The 19,276-nt window shown below is 42.9% G+C and overlaps 1 protein-coding gene across 4 annotated transcripts in view; it reads left to right on the top strand.

Annotated features, from left to right (window-relative positions):
* CHST11 (carbohydrate sulfotransferase 11) overlaps positions 1-19,276 on the top strand; it is a 184,454-nt gene that overhangs the window by 36,618 nt on the left and 128,560 nt on the right. For 2 of the 4 annotated variants that reach the window (XM_060279896.1, XM_035126809.2), the window contains exon 2: positions 6,980-7,018. The exons of the other annotated variants lie outside the window; for them this stretch is intronic. In XM_060279896.1, coding sequence (XP_060135879.1) covers positions 6,980-7,018 — 39 coding nt within the window. The remainder of the gene's footprint in view (positions 1-6,979; positions 7,019-19,276) is intronic. 4 annotated transcript variants of the gene reach the window in all.

Here is a 19,276-nt window from a genome sequence, read left to right as displayed (position 1 = left end):
ATTCCTAAGCAGACAAATTCAGGATGGATATGGTCTTTTTGATCCTGTTGTGCAGGATCCAATAATAGACATAGAACTTCTTCTCCAACACTGGACCGGTGGGCTCCTTCTTCTGCCAAGCATAATTATGGACCATAATAATGGCCCACATCTTTTCTACTGCTACAACCCTGGTACTGAAGTGAGGTACAGTATCTCCAAAGCCAGTATCTGAAAATCATCTCAGTGGCCTTTCTCTCTGATGTCTGTGAAACGCTATGCAGTAGATCCACATGCTATGAGAGAAGATGGTGTGAGCAGCATTTTCTCTGTTGATTCAAGTTTCTATCCCTCCACCTGTTTTATCCTATGGGATTGCAGTCATGCTATCTACCTACCTTCCTGTAGAGCAGGGGCAGAGAACACCTATGGTCCTCCACCGGTATTCCTGGACTTCAACGCTCATCATCCCTGACCATTGGCTATGCTGCGCTGGCTGAGGCTGATGGTAGGTGGGGTCCCAACCAGATCTGGAGTGCCACAGGTCCTCCATGCCTTCTGCAGAGGCTTCCTGCATTTGATTCATTTATTTATGGTGCCGAGAGGGAACAGAGTATGTGAAGTGCTGTCCTCCACACTTCCACTTGTCCCATGCCTAGAAAGCACGGGTCTCAGTGGATTTTCGCTTCTCCTGCTAGCACCTTTGCAATGCTAAGCAGGGTCTAATATGTTTTCAGATTGAATGAGGGACCACATGTTGAGATGCCTGCATTGCAGCCGGTTGGCCTGGATGACCATCGGGGTCCCACCCAACTCTTCAGTTCTGTGATTCCATGATTCTAGTGTTGCAAAGAGGCAAGAGGATCTTTTGAAACATCGGAGGGCAACAAGGAGCCTGTGCTTCTGTAGAAAGCAGTTTGAGGCACCGCATACCAAAGTCATCACTCTGACAGGGGCCCAGCATGCTTAGCAGCCCTGCTGTTTATGGTGAAGGCAGATAGATGCAAGAGTGTGCACACATTCAATTTTCTAGGAGGAGGAGAGGACATTTGTCATCGTTACAGCTGCATGATGAATTTGAGGGAGAGGAGATGCGTTTTAGATTCAGTCAGGAATTAAGTTTCTGATTTAAGGACAGCCACAATGTTAAATTCCAAACATCCCTTATGCTTTTCCTCCTTTTAAGGGAACTTTGAGCTTTTTTAGGAGGGGGTGTTAACTTTAAAGACACCACATAATATTTACAGGCCTCGCAGATATTAGTGGTTAGAGCTACTGTAACCCAGAAAGCCCTGCATTCAGTAAAACAAAGAAGGAAGGCAAAGCTGAGGGGCATGCCTTGTGAAAGGCAAGTGTGAAGGCTTCCCCTTTGAGACCTTTGAGCTGGTCTCAAGCAAACCATCTGAAAGGTGAAATGATGCACTTATGTCTTGTTATGGTGAAATAAGTATCCCAGGTGTAGAAAGTGGCTGACGTCTTCAGTGAAAACATGACATTGCTTTGTATAGAGAAAGTAATGCATTTACTATTAGAGTACTTCCAAAATACTATTAAAATATAAAATTATAGTTGTACTGTGTTCTGTCTAATGAGAGAAGCAATATTTGCATTCTTTTCCACACAAGCTGTTTATACCGTAATTTTGTATGCCCATGTGAAGCTTCCCATTTTTAAAAAGTTGTTTTGATCCTTGAATGAGTGTTGATCGCTTAAATAACTTCCAGAGGAATAGCAGTGTTGGCAGCCAAAACAACAAGAGAGTCTTGTGACGCCTTAAGGACCGTGAGTCTGAATTGTGGTTATATGCTCAGGACAACACTTCGTGCATCATGCAGCACACAAAAGTTTATGCCAGCCTTCCCCACCTCCATGCCCTCTAGATGTTTTGAACCAGCAAGGAAGTTGGAGTCCAAAACATTTGGATGGGAACAGGTTGGGAAAGGCTGGTTTGTGCAATAAATACATTTGCTAACATTTAAGGTGCTGCAAGACTCTGTCCTATGTACGTATCTGCATGTATTGATGACGTATTCTTGGCACTAGCTGTCCAAGGATCTCCGGTTTTGTATTTCCCCCCCAAATCTCCCAACTGTAAATACAAAGGCAATGAAATCTGCTTGAGCCAGATGGTTGGGGCTGATTTGCAGAAGCATGCATAAAGCTGGAAGAAAATCTCTTTGAGAAATTAAATCCTACTCTGTTGCTTCTTTCCGCTTCCCAAGGGTGTAAGTAGTCTCTGAAAACATGTAATAAGAATAGCTCATACTTTCTCCTTCTCAGATGATAAATAGTGTGGTTTTATTTCACTTTGCAATAACCCCCTCTTAGCAAGACGACAGAGCAAGAGTCACGATCAAGATTTTTGATTGCCCTATTCTATGGAATTACATTATCAAAACCTTACCCAACGTTTCAATCTGTGGTCACATCAAAGATCACATAAGAACAAATTGGATGGTAGCCAGGTAAGTTTTACTCAGAAGACCTATTGAAATTGATGAACATGACTTTAAACAGTCATGGCCTCCCCCAAAGAATCCTGGGAAATGTAGTGTGTTAAGAGTGTTGAGAGTTGATAGGAGACATGTGCTCCCCTCACAGGGCTGAAATTCTCAAAGTGGTTTAACAGCCTATCCCCCTTCACAGGGCATTTTGAGAATGGTAGCTCTGAAGGGAATATGGACCTCCAAACAACACTCAGCACCTTTAACAAACTACAGCTCCCAGCATCCTTTGGGGGAAGCCATGGCTGTTCAGAGTGTTATGATACTAGTTTAAGTGCATACTGCAGATAGGGCCTTAGTCATGTCCATCAATTTCAGTGGGTCTGTTCTGAGTAAAACTTAGTAAAACTGCTACCAATTTATTGAAACCATATCCTCTACAAAGATATTAAATGCTTCAAAACTAAATCCTTTCAGGACCCCTTTTAAATATCAGTTTTTAGCTGTGGGGGAGTTACTTTCCCATTTTGTTGTGAGCTTTTCTTGCAAAGTTTGGACACCTTTTAAAATGACCCAGCCATATGCAACGTAGAATGTGAATCTCTACCCTCCGACCCCCATTTTTCAAGCAAGGTGACAGTTCTGTGGTCCTATTCAGATCCTGCACAATTGAGCCCCACTCATGTAGTTGTGTCATTTTGAACAGCTTCCCTCCACAGGAGTTACATACTGAAAAGTTGCCTGAGTAACATTTAAAGGGTCCCATGGATCTTATCAATTACAGAATAGGTTCAAACTGTGCAGTGTTGGGAAAGTGCCCAAACTAGCACACTTTGTTCAAATTGAGCAAAATCCATTTCAAATGGATTTTAAAAAAAAACGAAATAAAGAAAAACCAATGGTGGCGCCATTCATTAGATACCAGTGACTTTAACATTATAAATGGTGGCTTTGAAATACATCTGCTTTGGATCTTGCATAGACTTGCACATATAAGAATCCTGGTTGATTCTTTCTTACCTTTTCTATATAAGATGTAAATGTTGACATCTTAATACCAATCTTGTTACATTTGTCTATTTTAATAATTCATAAGAGACAGTGTTTCTGTCTCGTGCATTCAACATTGCATAGCTGGCTTGGTAGCTAATTGAGGAGTGGTTTTTCCCTTCAGTTCTGTCTCTGAGCATTAGCCACTGTAGAACACAAGGCAGCTGAGAACTTCTAATACGGTAGGTGATTTATTGAGCTGTGTTTTGTTTCCCAGTTCTTTTTGAATCTGTACCTGGTTTTCCCCTTCAGAAGCTGCCATTAGGAAGACCGTGACCTGTTTAGATTCCTCCTTAGTCCTCTGGTGGGTTGCGTTTGTCTTCTGCAACATAAAGTTATATATATTAACGAGAAGGTTGGCGGTTTGAGCCCACCCAGGGACAGCTGTGCGCGCAGGATTCCTGCACTGCAGCAAGTGGGACTAGTTGAACCTTGGGGTCCCTTCCACCTCTACAATTCTGTGATTCTATATGTTTTGCACAATTTCTCTTGATGCATGATATCAGCTTCTCTTAGACCTTTGGGGCTTTGAACTATGTGACATAGTGATTTTTCCTTTTCTTTCTTTTCCTTTTCCTTTTTGTTAAAAAACCCCGCTGTCTGCTGCCAGCCAATACACTTTATGTCAGCATGCTGAGTTTCCGTGGCCTTCAGAACGCTACGGCATCATGATGTGAAATTCCAGAATAATGAAAGCAGCCCTATTCCCATGGTGTCTGTTCCTCTGTGGATTGTTAGCTTTGTTCCTGTATGATTCAGACAGTCTGAAAGCATTTGGACCCCTGTTTTAATCTCTGTATGTTGGTCAGAGCTTGCACTTCTGAAAAATAATAATACAATTTCACCTGATATTTATTCTCTTTGCTACTTAACTTGCTTCACCCACCTGAATAAATTTTTGTTCATGTTCTGTAGGCCAGCGTGTGTTTTATATGATTAGCCTCTTCATCTTTTATCTCTGTATTTTCTGTGTCCTTGATCTCCTGTTGCCTCATTGTTGTGGATTTTCCCTTGCATGCTTTAGGACAGAGCTGACACATTCTGTCCTAAGAGAGCGGTTGTAAGTTCAGCAGCTGACAAGTGTTTTGGGAAGGACTCTTGTGCTTTCAACAGTTCCTTTCCCTACTGATTTTTCCCATTGTGTCACAGCTAGAGATGCTTAAGGAATTCAGTTTCTGTGAATTCTGATGCAGACTGACCTGATCTGCACCCCCTGAACTAATGCTCAGCTTAGAAAATAATTATTCTTTGGATTTCACACTTACCTGAATTTTGCAACATAGCTCTCAGCTACAAAAAGGTGTCAAAACATATTTAAAATGCATATTTTAGAATAAGATGTGTTTAGAAATGTGCCTATTCAGATAAAATACACATTTAAATTGGATATTTTGTGTTGAGATATGTAATAAAATATTGCAAGTGCAATGTAGAAGATAACATTGTGCTTTTATATTGTCTCAAGACTGTTTTAGTCATAATCCTCTAAGGATTCAATCAGCGAATTAAATGTGTGTTTGATACAGTTTAACATGAATTTAATAAACAAAAAAAGCAAAGGTATGTTAAGTAGAACCTTCCCTTCCTCAATTCACAGTTCGGCAATACCTTTATTAAGACCAACCTAATTGTCACAAAACAGTGACACACTTTTGAGTCCCCGGGGAGTTCAGTCATACCTAAGGTGGGCTCCAGTATAATCCTTTTCTGTGTAAATTCTCACAGGATTGTTGCGACAAAGAATGAACATGTAATAGCACTTTTTACAGCAAATGTGCTATAGACCCAGTTTTTGTACAGTTACGACACAGAGGTTGTTAAGGAATGTAGTTAATGTGTTAATTTCATTAGTGAGGAAAGAGCTGGCTCATTCCCAAGGTGCACCTAGCCCAAATCTGGTGACTTCTTTATCAGTGCTACTGGACAGATTAGGCACGTAACTCAAATTACAGCATGGGTTGTGGGTCATTGGTCCTTATTAGGAAGGAGTGGATAGTTGTGCAACTGTGGAGTTAACTGAACACCTTGAGAAGAGCTCATCCGAGAAGAAGACTTGGAGAATCACCATATCTTTGCATATCTGAGAACTCTAAGCTGCTGCATGTTGATTTTCCTGCATTGCAGGAGCTTGGTACTCCCTTGGTGTCCTTTCCAACTCTACAATTCTATGATTCTATAGCTTAGAACTTGCGTGTTGACATCCTTCAGCAAGGATGTTGAAATACAGGGACCCCTCTGGGACCAGAGGGAGAAAACTCTTGGTGTAACCTGCATATACTGTGTAAATACAGAGTGTTTTTTGTGTGTCAAGTAAAACAACTCTACTTAAAACCACAACTGCTTTGTGTTGGTGAGCTTAACTGCTTTACTGAAGCTTCCGCAGCACACACACAAGAGAACAAGATTTATAGGGGGTAAAGACAAACACACACGCCCAGCAGAAGTAGGAGTACCATTTCAGCATTTATTTGTTCATTTATTTAGGTATTCTATTTTCATCCTACCCAACTTCCAAAGAGGTTAGGGGAACCAAATGGCTTTGCTGGCCCTGCAAGTTTCATCTGCACACAAACCCTGTGAGACAGGTTGGGCTTTAGCAGGAGCAATTGGCTCAAAGCCACCCAGTGAGATTTATGGCTGAGTGGAGATCTGAACCCAGGCCTTCCTCCCTTTATCATAGTCTAGCACTCTTGCCCCTCCACATCCCATTGGCTCGGGATCATTTTCAGCATCCCATTCCTTTCAACTCATATCATAGTTCACTTCTCAGAAGTGAGACCTGCTTTTGATTCTACTATTGATCATTCGAAGTGCTGTGTTTTATGTCTCCCTCTATTATGCATGTGCAGCCCTGGTGATTTTAATAGAAAGCTTTGCATAAAGCCTGAGAGTAAGACATTTGTTTTTGGTATTTGAGATTCCTGCTTTGTATGAACTCTCTGGCTAGTTCTAATAAAAAGGCATGATTTATATAGCCTATGCACCATGTAAGTGTACTCGAGGTACAGCAACAGTTGCAGCTCTCTGGATAGTAATCTGCTCTTTTCCATGGCATTTTATAGGCCCGGTGTCAATCTGAGGGCATATTCTGTATTATTATTACTTTCTGTGGCAGCCCAAAATACAGAAATGTATCTGGAAGGGCTAGATAGATGTTTAGGCTCTAAGAAAAGCAATGTATCTCTTTTCAGCTGGCATAGAATGTGTTGCATGTTCCTTGCACCAGAGCTTAACCCACAGATGGAGAACTTGCTGTCTTCCAGCTTTTGTTGGACTACAACTCCCATCACCCCTCACCCATTGACCACGCTGGCTCAGGCCAATGGGAGTCAGAGTTAGCCAATTTCTGTTGGCTGCCCCGGCTTAATCTGTTATCTGAGTTAGAATTCCCCCATTCACATTCTTTTCTGTGCTGTAATTATACCCATCATTAGCAAAGTGAATCATACAAAATACTTGCAGTTCTTTTACTTACTTATAAAACTTATATCCTGCTTTCTCCTCAGAAAGAAAATTGAAGCATCTTACAACAATCAAACAGACATGTAAGAAAACCAACTTCACAAAATGCATTAAGCAACCATAAAAAAATGGAATCGGCAAAAATGAGGAACTCATAAAACTCTAAAAAAACCTAAAGTGAAGGCACAGAAGAAAACAACCTTCAGTTTTCTTCAGCTGAACGCCTTCCAAAACAATCAGGTTTGGGCTAAATGCCTGAAGTGAGGAGGACTCAGGAATGAGGGCCAAGTGTGGCCCTCCAGGTTTCAATATATGGCCCTCAATACCCCATCCAAGCTACACACCTCTCCCTAAGCCAGACCTCTCACCTGCTCTTCTCTGTGCCTTCTTGATTCTAGCTAGGCAAAAGCACTTAAGGACTTGAACTGTGTGGAGGTCCTGTGCTTGCCTGGATGAAGAATTGTGGTGAGTAGGGGCAGAGACCTCTGGCATCTGTGTGAACAAAACCTGTCTGCTTTATGCAGATGTTGAATGTTGAAAATTTAGGTAACTGCAGCGCAGTGCAAGAATATATTGTATGCCCAGAGGAGGTAAAGATTATTCAAAATCAAAGAATCTGGCCAAACAAGGCCCCAGCATATAGGCTGAAGGCACATAAGGCCACCCCCTTGTTGAAGCTAAGAAGGTGTCAGGGCTGGGGTCAGACGCAGGTCAGCAAGAAAGGAAGAAAATATATGATGCTGGTGAAGTTAAGTATTTAAGGAAACGAAATGCAACTCAGCAACCCTTTCCAATACGTCTTGCTCCTATGGAGCAGTTCCCAGGATTGAAGGCCTTCTACCACCCTTAAAACCTTCAGGATGTTCCCCAAGCAGTCTCAAACTTTGTCTGTCCACCTCTGACCTCTGCTCTGCTTTTCTCATTACTCTGCATGTCCTTGGAGACCAGCGGGAAGGGGAGCTTGTCACAGCAGGAGGGAGAGACTCCCTGGATTCTTCAGCAGTCTATTGATGCTGCATCTCTGCTTTAGCCTCAGAGTCTGAACTGTTCCCTGTCACAGGCTCTGCCTGCTCACTAAATCCTGTTGCTCTTTCAGCTTCCGACACCACCTCCCACCAATCTTCTCCCTCTGACAGCTCCTCTGTGTCCCACAACCAATCCCCTGGCTCTGAGTCTTACACCTCTGGGGTTTTGCTTTAGGATTCCCTGGCTGGTGTCTCTCATTCCTCTTTGACCAGCCAGTCCCTGACAGCAGATCAGTGCTTGGATGTATGACCACTTGGAAACTATGTTTACACTGCCTTGGGGTCTATGATAGAAGAAAAGTGGGATGTAAATGTAAGAAAAGTAGAACTGGCTGTGTTGTATTTACTTGCTCTTCTCATTACAGTGATTACCGATTTCTCTCATTTCTCAAGTTTGCACAGCAGATTACTGTTATGCTAACTTTTGGCATGTCGGGCATCTTCAGGAAATGCATACACCATAGTTTTTTTCTCAGAGTGTCCATTGGTGCCAACTCAGTTTGTTCCATATAAGAAAAATGTGGCACGAACAGTAGCCTTAGTCATGACTATCTATGGCAGTAGCTGGTTAGCTGTTGATCTTGGTATAATTTAGCAGCTGTCTTTAGGAATAACATCTGCTTTAAATGGAGCGAATGAACACGAGCACAAAAAAGGAAACCTCTGTGCTCTGAGTTCCTTTATGGATGAAAGTGGGAGGAGAGGCGGTTCAGTTCAGGATAAGAAACAGAGCCCGTGGCAAGGGAAGGATTTCCCTTGGCTTTCCTGCCAAATGAGCGAAGGGGAGCAGAGAAGCTTGCTCCTCAGGAGGGAACTGCTGTCAGAGTCCGCTTCTTCCTCTCCCAGCAACCCTCAATGCTCCATTCCACATTGCTTGATTTTTCATAGAGGCTTTCTGTGGGGCGCAGGTAGCTGTAGGGGAGAGGTTCTTATTTTAGGATCCAAGCTAATCTTCTTCCACAGAACCTGAGAGGCAGCTATCAAGTTTGTTGGGAAACTTTATTGTTTGCTAACAGTTCTTCACTTACTTGCTCAGTATAAAAAAACTGACAGTGATCTACCAATTGTCATTGGAGGAAGGAGGAGTGTGCGTAGGGTGGGTGGATTGCCCAGAGTTGTTGAGCTTTTTTTTTAGGAGGGAAGTGCCCAGAGTTGTTGAGCTTTTTGGGGGACCATTGCACAGAGCTTTTAAGCTTTTTCCCCCGGAACGTTTTGTACATAAGGATCCTGCGATCTACCAGGATCAGCTGGGGATCTACCGGTAGATCACGATCTACTGGTTCGACATCCCTGCCGTATAGCATGTTCGTGGAGTGGAGAAATAGGTTATGTTATGGATTTAACTTTGGCAAATCAGATGTAAATCGGATGCAGGTCTCATACTTGGTAGTATGCAGCAATGTTTTGCTTGAGAGTAGACCCATTGAAGTTAATGAACATGGAGGGCACCAAGTTTGCTAGCACTGTTGTACTAGATCACTTTGTGCAGAAGGTAGTCTTAAGAGGGGCAAGCCAGTGACTCATTTTACTACTTGTGATGCAGTGCCAAGTACTTTTGGACACTTTGATTTTTTTATATATATAAAAAATGATGAAGTACAGTGTACCTGGTCTGAGCACATTTCCTTTGCCCTGAAAAGAAATGCTTTGGCATGAAGTGAGCATATGTTCAGCCAAACCACTTCTTCTTCACTTTGAATAAATGTTTGTCTTTACCTTAAACTGCAGTGATTGGTTACAGAAAAAGGAAAGGGACAAAACTCTACACTGCTAGTTTTGTTGTTGTCATTTTATTTTGATTAGTAGAATACATTGTTTTAAAAGTGGATGGCTAATAAGTGGATAGATATTCTTAACATACTTACCCATCTAGCAGCAGATGAAAAATGGCCGGTCCTCACTAAATTTGCCTGACAGTTGGTGACTGGCTTGAATCTAATATGTAAGCTTCGTAAGCTTTGCTGTAATGTTTTGAAACGGTCATAAACCTTAAGAGTATCCTAGTCACACATTTAACCTGCCACATTTAACCTTCCTCTGCATAAGAAATTTATGACAGGTTCCAAATACAATCCTCAACCTTCTCCTTAAAGCAAATCACAAAAAAGAATGGTTATTGGGTCCCATGGGAACTTAAGAGTCTACAATATATTTAAGCAGGCAGCAAGACGGCTGGAATTAGACATTCAGTCTGGGAATCCTGATTGCCACTGAATAGCTACAAAATAGGGGCAAGATGCAGGAATTTAGGATAGGAGAGACTGTCCTTTGCCTTTGTGTACCCACTGCCTGTCCCTTCCTAGAGTCATTACTCGTCACAATGTTGGAAAACATACCCAGAACCCCTTGTAGCAGGGGGCAAGAATAAGTTAGGGGAGGAATTGTGAGGAAAAGCCACAGGCAGAAGAAGGATTTATGTGCTCCTTCCCACTTAGCTTGAGTGGGAAGCTCTTTATGCCCCTGTGTAGCTGTTGGACCCCACTTGGATCTGCCGCTGAACGCCTAATTTTGCTATCACCAAATCACGATTTCCAGAGTTCTTTGGCAAACAACTAAACTCATCACAGGTAGACAACATACCATATTGCATGTGCACACACCCCAATTAATTTAGAGTACAAACAGGGCTTTTTTTCAGCCAGACCTCGCCAGAGCTCAGTTCCAGCACCTCTCAGGTGGGTGTTACTGCCATTCTAAGAGAACGAGGGAGGTGTTCATGGTGAGTTCCAGCACATCATATTTTTCTAGAAAAATAGCACTGAGTACAAGGAACTGACAGTTCTACATCTGCAAGGAATTGATCCTCTGTTGTGCTAGCACCTACTCCCTGGAACCTGCCTCTTTTGCCCATTCATATCTCTCTGTTTTATTGTTTTTTGGCACCTGCTAACCGATTTTTTAATTTTTTATTTGGCAAGCCTATCCACACAAGTAATTTTAACATGCAGTTTATTATGCATATTTGCTTTGAAACTGCTGGCTTTTTAAATATTTTGCTACATTTTATGTCAATTGTGTTTTTAGCTTTCGATTTGGTTGCTTTTTTTTTTTAATGAAGATCTTGTCGCCTCACTCAAAGGTTTCTGGCAATTAAACAGCATATAAATCTTGTCAAGTAAATGAAAAGAAACCAACGTGTAAATGTGATGAAACTCACTGTATATGGTGAATCCAACATATGGTGTAGGTAGGAGGACGGCAGAAGGTTCTTCACACTTTCCCTTTATAGGGAGTGCCTATGCCTATGACCTTTTGGGTCCGTTGTGCAAGGGATGTTTGAGAATCATGGCTAATGCCATATATGCAGAATAGGAGAGAATGAGTAGGGATGTAGGCAGCACGCCTCTTTGGGGAAATGCCTGGCACCCTTCCAACGAACTCGTAATTGCTTCACCACGAATAGCTGCAACGCAGACAGACGCAGCGACAGGAAAGAAAGAGAATCCCTAAAATGCAGAAGTTGGTGATGTAATGGGGATTTGATTCATAGCTGACCGCTGTTCTCAAGAGTCACCTTCGAGCGGAGGAGTGTGCTCCCCTCCCTCCGCAGGCACATGATTTACTGCTTGACAGGTAGCTCACCAAAGCCCTTTGGCTGGAATCAGATGGCTTGTCTGGTCCTTGCCGGTACACATCCATTTTCTCATACCTTCATTCAGGAGGGAGCGAAATAAGGCTGACTGAGCACAGTGCATCTAACAAATGCTTTGTCGGGTTACAGGAGCTCAGGTATTAAAAATTTATTTCTACCAAGGCTGAAGCAGCATTTAAAAAATTGGAAAAGTGAAAAAGGGTGATTTATGGACAGGGAATTTCACCTTGTTTCATAAAACCATAATATCCTACAGCCGAGCATTTGTCAAATGCTACTTAGAAAACACCCCCCCCCCCAACCTCACTAGCATGATTTTGGTTCTTAAGTCCACAATGTTTATTCGGAAGCCAGGTTTGCATACAAAGCAATTAAATACAGTCAAACCTCAGCTGTCGAACATAATCCGTTCCGGAAGACTGCTCGACTTCTGAAATGTTCGACAACCGAGGCGCGTCTTCTGATTGGTTGAAGACCTTCTTGCACTCAAGCCGAAGGTGCGTTGGATGTGTGGGTTCTGAAAAACGTTCGAAAACTGGAGCATTTACTTCAGGGTTTTTGGCGTTTGGGAGCCGAAACGTTTGGAAACGGAGCCGTTCGAGGTTTGACACTAATCTCATTTTTTGCATATGTGTAATCACTTGTTTTCAGTGAGACATTCTGTGTAGCTGCTAGGCGGTGGGGAGTGTTGAGAACATGGTTAGAGCTTTAAGTATGGTAGCAGTAGAGGATAGCAATTTATAAATGGGGCCACCACGTTTGATATGGATATTGCACCCTCCTTTATTTTTTTATTTTTTTAAAATAATTTTTATTGGATTTTTATACAAACAAAACAAACAAGACATACAGTATATTTTCTGTCCCTTCAAATACCCCCCACCCACGCGTCCACCTCTGCCACCTGTGGCACCCGCTGGTGTTGAGAATCAAAGGGGTCCATTATAAGACTGGGTTTGACCTCCCCCCCTCATCCCCCCCCTGCCACTGAGAGGACAAGGACGGAGGGGTTCTGGGGGCAGGTTTCCCCACAGCTGCTCCTTTAGACACAGTACCCATAAAAAATACAAATGAAAAAAGGCAAAAATAAAAAGATCAAAAAATAAAAAAATAAAAAAGAGAGAAAAAACAGACAATTTTTTTTAAAAAAATTCCCCATTCTTATATTCATCACATTGTAATTATGACTTCCTCAGATCTCCTCTTCCTGGTTTTCCTAACTTCTCTAATTAATTATGGCGTGTTTTCTAATCCAGTTCCAAATCTTATCCTTATAATATTGACTTAATCCTCCTTCTTCATGCTGCCCCCCCACGAGTCCCCTCCTGCCACAAGAGGAACCTGCGAGGCGCAGCACTTCAAAGGTTCCATTTTTGTGTCTGGGCTTCCCTCCACCCCCCCTCTCCTCCCCAGAGCACCCCCTGCCACCAGGTGCTTCTGAGCAAAGAGAGGGGGAAGGCGGCCCTCCATCCAGACACTTATCTGAACGCAATCATATTAATACAAATCTAAAAATTGTTTCCCAAGCCATTCTTCTACCTCCCTCCAGAAAACTAAAGTTTTATATCTATTCGCTCCCCCTTCTCCTCCCGATGTCCCTTTCCCCCCATGAATCAGCAGTCCTTTATCAGGCCAAGATTTCAGAAACCGTTAATCAATCACCAAAATAGTTTTTTAACTAATTTTTTTTTACCCCACACCCATTCTTTCCCATTTTCAGATCCAGGCCTCTGTCCCCCCCTCCCTCTGCCTTTCCTTTCCCTTGGTTACCCATGCCCAATTTTTAGCCCCTCCAAAAGCCCTCTTTTCTTCAGTCTTCAATTCATTTTGTTGTTCTTGGGAGCTGTCACTTTCCTTTTCAAGTCCTTGTTGTTCTTCCTCCAAATCACCTTTTTTTATAATCCACCTCAGTTTTTGCAAAGTCCAGTTCTTGTTCTTTACTTTCAAGTAGGCTTTCCACATTGTCCTCTAAGTCCTGCTCTTGAATCAAAGTCTCTGAACATGTTAAACTGGAGTGTTGCAGTGTCCTGTGAATGTCCTTCAAAATCTCTAAATAGTTCAGAACTGACTCTTGGAAGCTTGATGAATACATTGTTTTCATTCCTTCTAACCACAAACTGGCAGGAGATTAGGAGGTAGAGCACACTGGAAATTTCCATTCGCTCACGCTTTCCTCCATCTTGGTTATTCCATCCATTGTCTTTAACTTTTCCACAAAAAATCGTCTCTTAGGTCCAGATGCTTCTCTTTTAATAAAATCTTACAGACAATAGAACTTTGAACAAATTTTTACCGGTTTCCTTGTCTTTTAGCAAATTTGACAGCTTTGACAGCTGTCAAATGAAGCCTTCCCTTTGTGCACTTACTGATCCTTGGGAGGTAGCGGCACCGGGATTTGTAAAGGGATACAAAGTCTTTGTTTCTTTCAGGTGCTAGAGACAAAGTATCTTTTTCGGCTTTGGAATGTTTAATGCGCCTCTTATTCAGCCATTAGGAAGAGATCGACTCCCGTTTTTAAATCTCTTCCGATTTTCCAAAATTATTAAATTTAGTGTCCAAAAAATCCCCACGGAGATTTCACTTACTTTACAGATGTCTTTTGAGTTCTTGGGAGAATCTGCCGCTGCCCGGTAGAAGACTCGGGGCTTCGCTCTACGGAGGTTCCAATGTTGACCAAAATGGCTCCCGCGACTCCAACTCCGCTGACTCTCGGGGACTCTACTGGGTCCCCGGGCAGCGGAGGAATCGCCAAAACGGAGCCCGCCGGTCTCTGAGCCTTCGGGACGCTCGACCCGAAGTTCTTATGGGGAATCCGCGCGCCCCGCGGAATTCCCCCCCCTCCGCGATGCCAGGGACTGCGGAGCTCGCAGTCCCTGCGTCTTCTTTCTCCAGCGCGGCAGACCGGAAGTCTGCACCCTCCTTTAATGACTCCAAGACACACCGTCTGCACTCAGTTTCATTCCCTTCCCCATTAGACCACCTCTTTACATAGCAGGCAGAGGAGGATAGGTGGCGCTGTGTTTGCCAGTAGAAGAACAGCGTAAAGGGAATGTGCCTTTATAATCTAACTCTGTAGCTTTCCAGATGGTGCTGAACCACAATTCGCATCATCCCTGACCATTGGCCAGTCTGGCTGGCCATTCTGTGAGTTGGAACCCAACAACATCCGAAGGGCAACAGGTTCGTTATCACTGTGCTAAAGGGGCAAGTAGTAACCATTTTTTTAAAGGATCACACTAAAGCAAAAGCAAGGTTAGCTCACCTCAAGATAGTCTGAAGGAAGACAGTCTTGAGTTTTTAAAAACAAACAGATTTGAGTGGTTAACTCATTTTGTTGCATCTTTACAGTGCAGTCTTGGAGAGAAGCCTGTGGTGTTCCTGTTCAGAAATATATTTCATATATATTAAGTACATGTTTTATTAAATTGAATGGGGAATTCAGTCTCTTGAGTAGTCAGCTGGAAGTGACAGATGTGATTATGTAGCCCAGGTCAGGCCGAAGTCAAGAGCTACAGCAGCAAATGATGATTTGAGAGGTCAGAGGCAGGAATGTAGCCAAGGTCAGTTGGGTCCTAGAAATCACAATGCCTGTGCTTGCATGGCTTCTCTTCACAATATATTGCACAACATGGCGGAGCAATCTTGAAGCATCCATTAGGTAAGGCCAGCCAGGACCCTACCATATATTGGATGGTAATTCAAAAACTATTGTATGTCTGCATTTCCAAGTTGTCCTGGTCCTTCTAAGGATGGCACTGATTCTTTTTAAAACAGTCTAGTAGAAGGAAGAGAGAGATTCCAGGGCCATGGGAACCTGATGCTTAACTGTTTCTATTTTTGGATTATATTTGCTTTCACAGTAGGTTGTTAAAATGTTGTGTGGGCTTGGGAGCACTGCTTTGGCCATGCACTTGCTGCCAAAAAGCGTATCTGACCATTCCCCCCCCTCTTTTGTTAAAGTATTCAAAGGAAAGTACAGTTATTAATTTGACTGTGGCAAGCAAACACTTCCAAGTGTATTAACAGTGCTTTTATTTTCATAATCCCAGGAATTTTCAAAGTTTTGTAGATCTTATTCCACCTTTTTATTTTTCTGAAACACAAAATGTGTTAAGTTATTCTGCAAGATAAGAAGGCGTAGTTATCAAAAGTAGGTCCTGCAAATCCTTATATGCTAATTTGAAAATTCACATGCTTGAATAGTTCCATGGACATAGCACATTAAGCTTTGTTTCTTTTAGTTATGCTATACTTATTTGTGTTTTGCCATTTGGAGGTCTGCTGCTGAACCAATTATACACCCAAATGTTTTACATAGGAGCTGCCTCTTGAGTCCTATTCATGTACCAGAAATAGTGGAACAAATACCACCAGGGCTTGCATTTGGCATAACATTTAAAAGGCACTGAATGCAACCCCAGCTTGCCAGGGAACCTATGCAACCCCGATTTTACCTGTTCCACTCGTGACATTGTACAGCAATTTTGGTCAGGGATAGTCTGGCTATTGTGACCTGTGCATTGATAACCTCAAGACTTCATTACTTTAACACATTCTGTGTGGGGCTACCCTTGGACCTGGTCTGGAGGCTCTAGTTGGAGCAAAATGCTGCAGCTAGACTGTTGACAGAGTCAGGCTCTCGTCAGTACATAACTCAGGTGCTCAAAAGTTTCCACTGCCTTCCCCCACACCAGGGCCAAGCTCAAGGTTATTGCACTATTGTGCAGCTTTGCTTAACAACTTTGCTCCACGATTCCTTAAAGCAGTGTTTCTCAGACTTGCGTCTCCAGCTGTTGTTGGAGTACAACTCCCATCATCCCTGACCACTGGTCCTGCTAGCTAGGGATGATGGGAGCTGTAGTACAGGTAGAGACCCAAGTTTGTAAAACACTGCCTTAAGGGCTGCCTCATTCCTTATATCTCTGCATGATCCTGAAGATCTTTGTGGAGTCACTGTTAGTGTTCCCTCATGGCTTGAATGCATGGCTCCTATCCCTCAGTATTGTGGGCCCAATTTTGTGGAACTCTTTTCCAGCTGAGGTCAAACAGGCCCTCTCCCTATTGAACTTCCAGCACCTACTGAATCATTTTTACAGCAGGATTTTTGATTTTGTAGCTTAACTAATTGTTTACTTTGTGTGTTGTATCCTTATAAACCACTTAGAGGCTATTGTAGTTACTCAGTATATAAATTGTTTAAATAAATATATGTGGCATTTGGTGTGGGGATATAGTATGGGTGGGCCATCTGGCTGTAGATTGAAGGCTCCCCAACCCTGTTTTAAAGGATGTGCTGTTTTTTCTAAGGTGGAAATATCCAAATGTGAGCAGGGAACACGATCATCATGCACTGGAGTTGGAAATGATAGAGCCTAATGATTTTCCTGTAGTATGGGCAGAATGCAGCAAACACAGCTGAGGCGTGTGGTATCGACCCCTATGCATGGGATATAAATAAAGCCATTGCTTTATATTCATTGTTTCCTTGTCTTATAATTAAGAACAGTTTAGCTTCTTCTTTACCTTCACCTCCATGCTTCTGTGTAGCTCTCTCTAATTTGGAAACCACTTTAAACATGAGTTAACCATGAAATTATGCAGTCACTGGCTTTCCCTCACAGATAAACTATATTTGTGATGGAGAGTTATACAGGGGAAAAGATATATATTTTAGGACTCTCCTTTCCTGACAAGATCCTATTACATGCTTTCTTCAAAGGGCATGGAGAGCAGGAAAAATTGCTGCCTGCCACACATCAAAACAAAGTGAGGTGGTGCTTCCTTTTTTTGATACCCCACCCACCCAAACTGGACATGGGAATTCTGTCTCTCTACCCTACTAGGTCAGCACTAATGCTGCCTGCATCCTCATATGCAAGCTTGGCTGCTGATTCCTTGCCTTCCCACCCCTACCTGCAGTTTTGCCACTGTTGGGCTCTGTGGTGTGGCAAGTGAGGCTTAGCAAGGTTCATGAGGCAAAGAGGGGCAAGGTTCAGGAAAGAGGCAAGGCTCATGCTTTACTCTGGGAAATGCAGCGCTCTGCAATTGCTGTGGTCTGAGAAACAAGGAGGAGACTCTTGAGAGCTCCACAGACTGCAAGAAGATCAAACCTATCCATTCTGAAGGAAATCAGCCCCGAGTGCTCACTGGAAGGACAGATCCTGTAGCTGAGGCTCCAATACTTTGGCCACCTCATGAGAAGAGAAAACTCCCTGGAAAAGACCCTGATGTTGGGAAAGATTGAAGGCACAAGGAGAAGGGGACGACAGAGGACAAGATGGTTGGACAGTGTTCTCGAAGCTACGAACATGAGTTTGACCAAACTGCGGGAGGCTGTGCAAGACAGGAGTGCCTGGTGTGTTCTGGTCCATGGAGTCACGAAGAGTTGGACATGACTAAATGACTTAACCAACAACAACACTTCTGAACACCAGTTTCTGGAAAACACAGGAGAGGAGAGTCCTCCTTGCAGGTTTCCTACAGGCATCTGGTTGGTCACTGAGAGAACAGGATGCTGGACAAGATGAGCCTGTTCCACCAGGCTCTTCTTATGCCAGTACTCCAGGAAGAAATAAGCTGGAGCGGAGTCCTCCTACAGCAGCAGGGACTCATGCAGCCAAATACCAGTAGTTAGCACTGCCTGAGCAGCACTCCTCCTCCTTCCTCTGAGGAGGAAGGTCCTTCTACAAAAGCCTATGTGTGTTAAGTCTGTAAGGTTTTTTTGTTGTTGCAGTGTTAGAGTATTAGACTGGGACTGGGACGACTTGGGTTCTAATCCCCACATGGCCATGAAGTCTGTGGTATGGGCCAATTGCTGTGTCTCAGTCTAACCTACCAGGCAGTGTCATTGTGATGATAAAAGTGGGTGGGGAAGAACTTTGCAATACCATCTTCAGCTCCTTGGCAGAATGGTGGGGAAATAAACTCAAAAGGACTCATGGTACGTGTTACATCTTTGTTCCATCCTGGCACCAGTTACTGAATAAGATGTCTTTACATAGTCCACAAATTTACAGGATTAAAGTTTAATTAAACCATCTCTCCTTTTTTTTAAAAGGAAAAATGAAGAGAAGAAGGGAAGGTTATTTGGTCTCTGATTCTGGAGTAGATTTTTTTAAATAATAAGACTTCACAGGGGAAAATCCATTAGTGCTAGGCAGGTTTGTGGACTGTCCTACAACCAAATTATAAATAAGCAAGTAATTGTGAATGGGATTGCAGCTGTAAACTCAATGGCGGAAACCTCAAAATAGAAAGTGCTATCTGGGTACAGAAACTTCTCAGGGTGGCATACTAGGAGCCAGATCTTCTGTTTGCTCTTTAGCTCTGCTGTACAAAAGGAGACTTGTGGGTTGCTCTTGCTCTTGCCTCTTTTTTTTGCTGTGAGCAAAGGATTTATAAGTAAGGGCAACATGCTTATACAGTACCAGCATGGGATTAATATGTATCCTTGCACTAATCAGGATGTGAGAGCTGCTGCTGCTGCAAGGCAGGTGAATGGAAAGCATGGTCTGGACATATGGTGCTCAGTGTTTTTCTTAATCAGAATGGTAATATAAATGGGTAAAAAAATCAGAGTTCTCCCTTTCACTGGGGGTATGCCATAACTTAATTACTTGTCATCAGAGTGCCTTGAAATTCTTAAAGGAAGGTGTTAGATGAGCAGAAGGAGTTGTTAATGCTGTTTGTAAACCTACTGATGTTTTGCTAATGAGATTCCCTTT

The sequence above is a fragment of the Zootoca vivipara genome, chromosome 10 (genome assembly GCF_963506605.1).
Source record: "Zootoca vivipara chromosome 10, rZooViv1.1, whole genome shotgun sequence".
Taxonomy (NCBI): Eukaryota; Metazoa; Chordata; class Lepidosauria; order Squamata; family Lacertidae; genus Zootoca; species Zootoca vivipara.
Note: the sequence above shows the minus strand (reverse complement) of the source record. Positions and strands in the feature narration are given on the sequence as shown.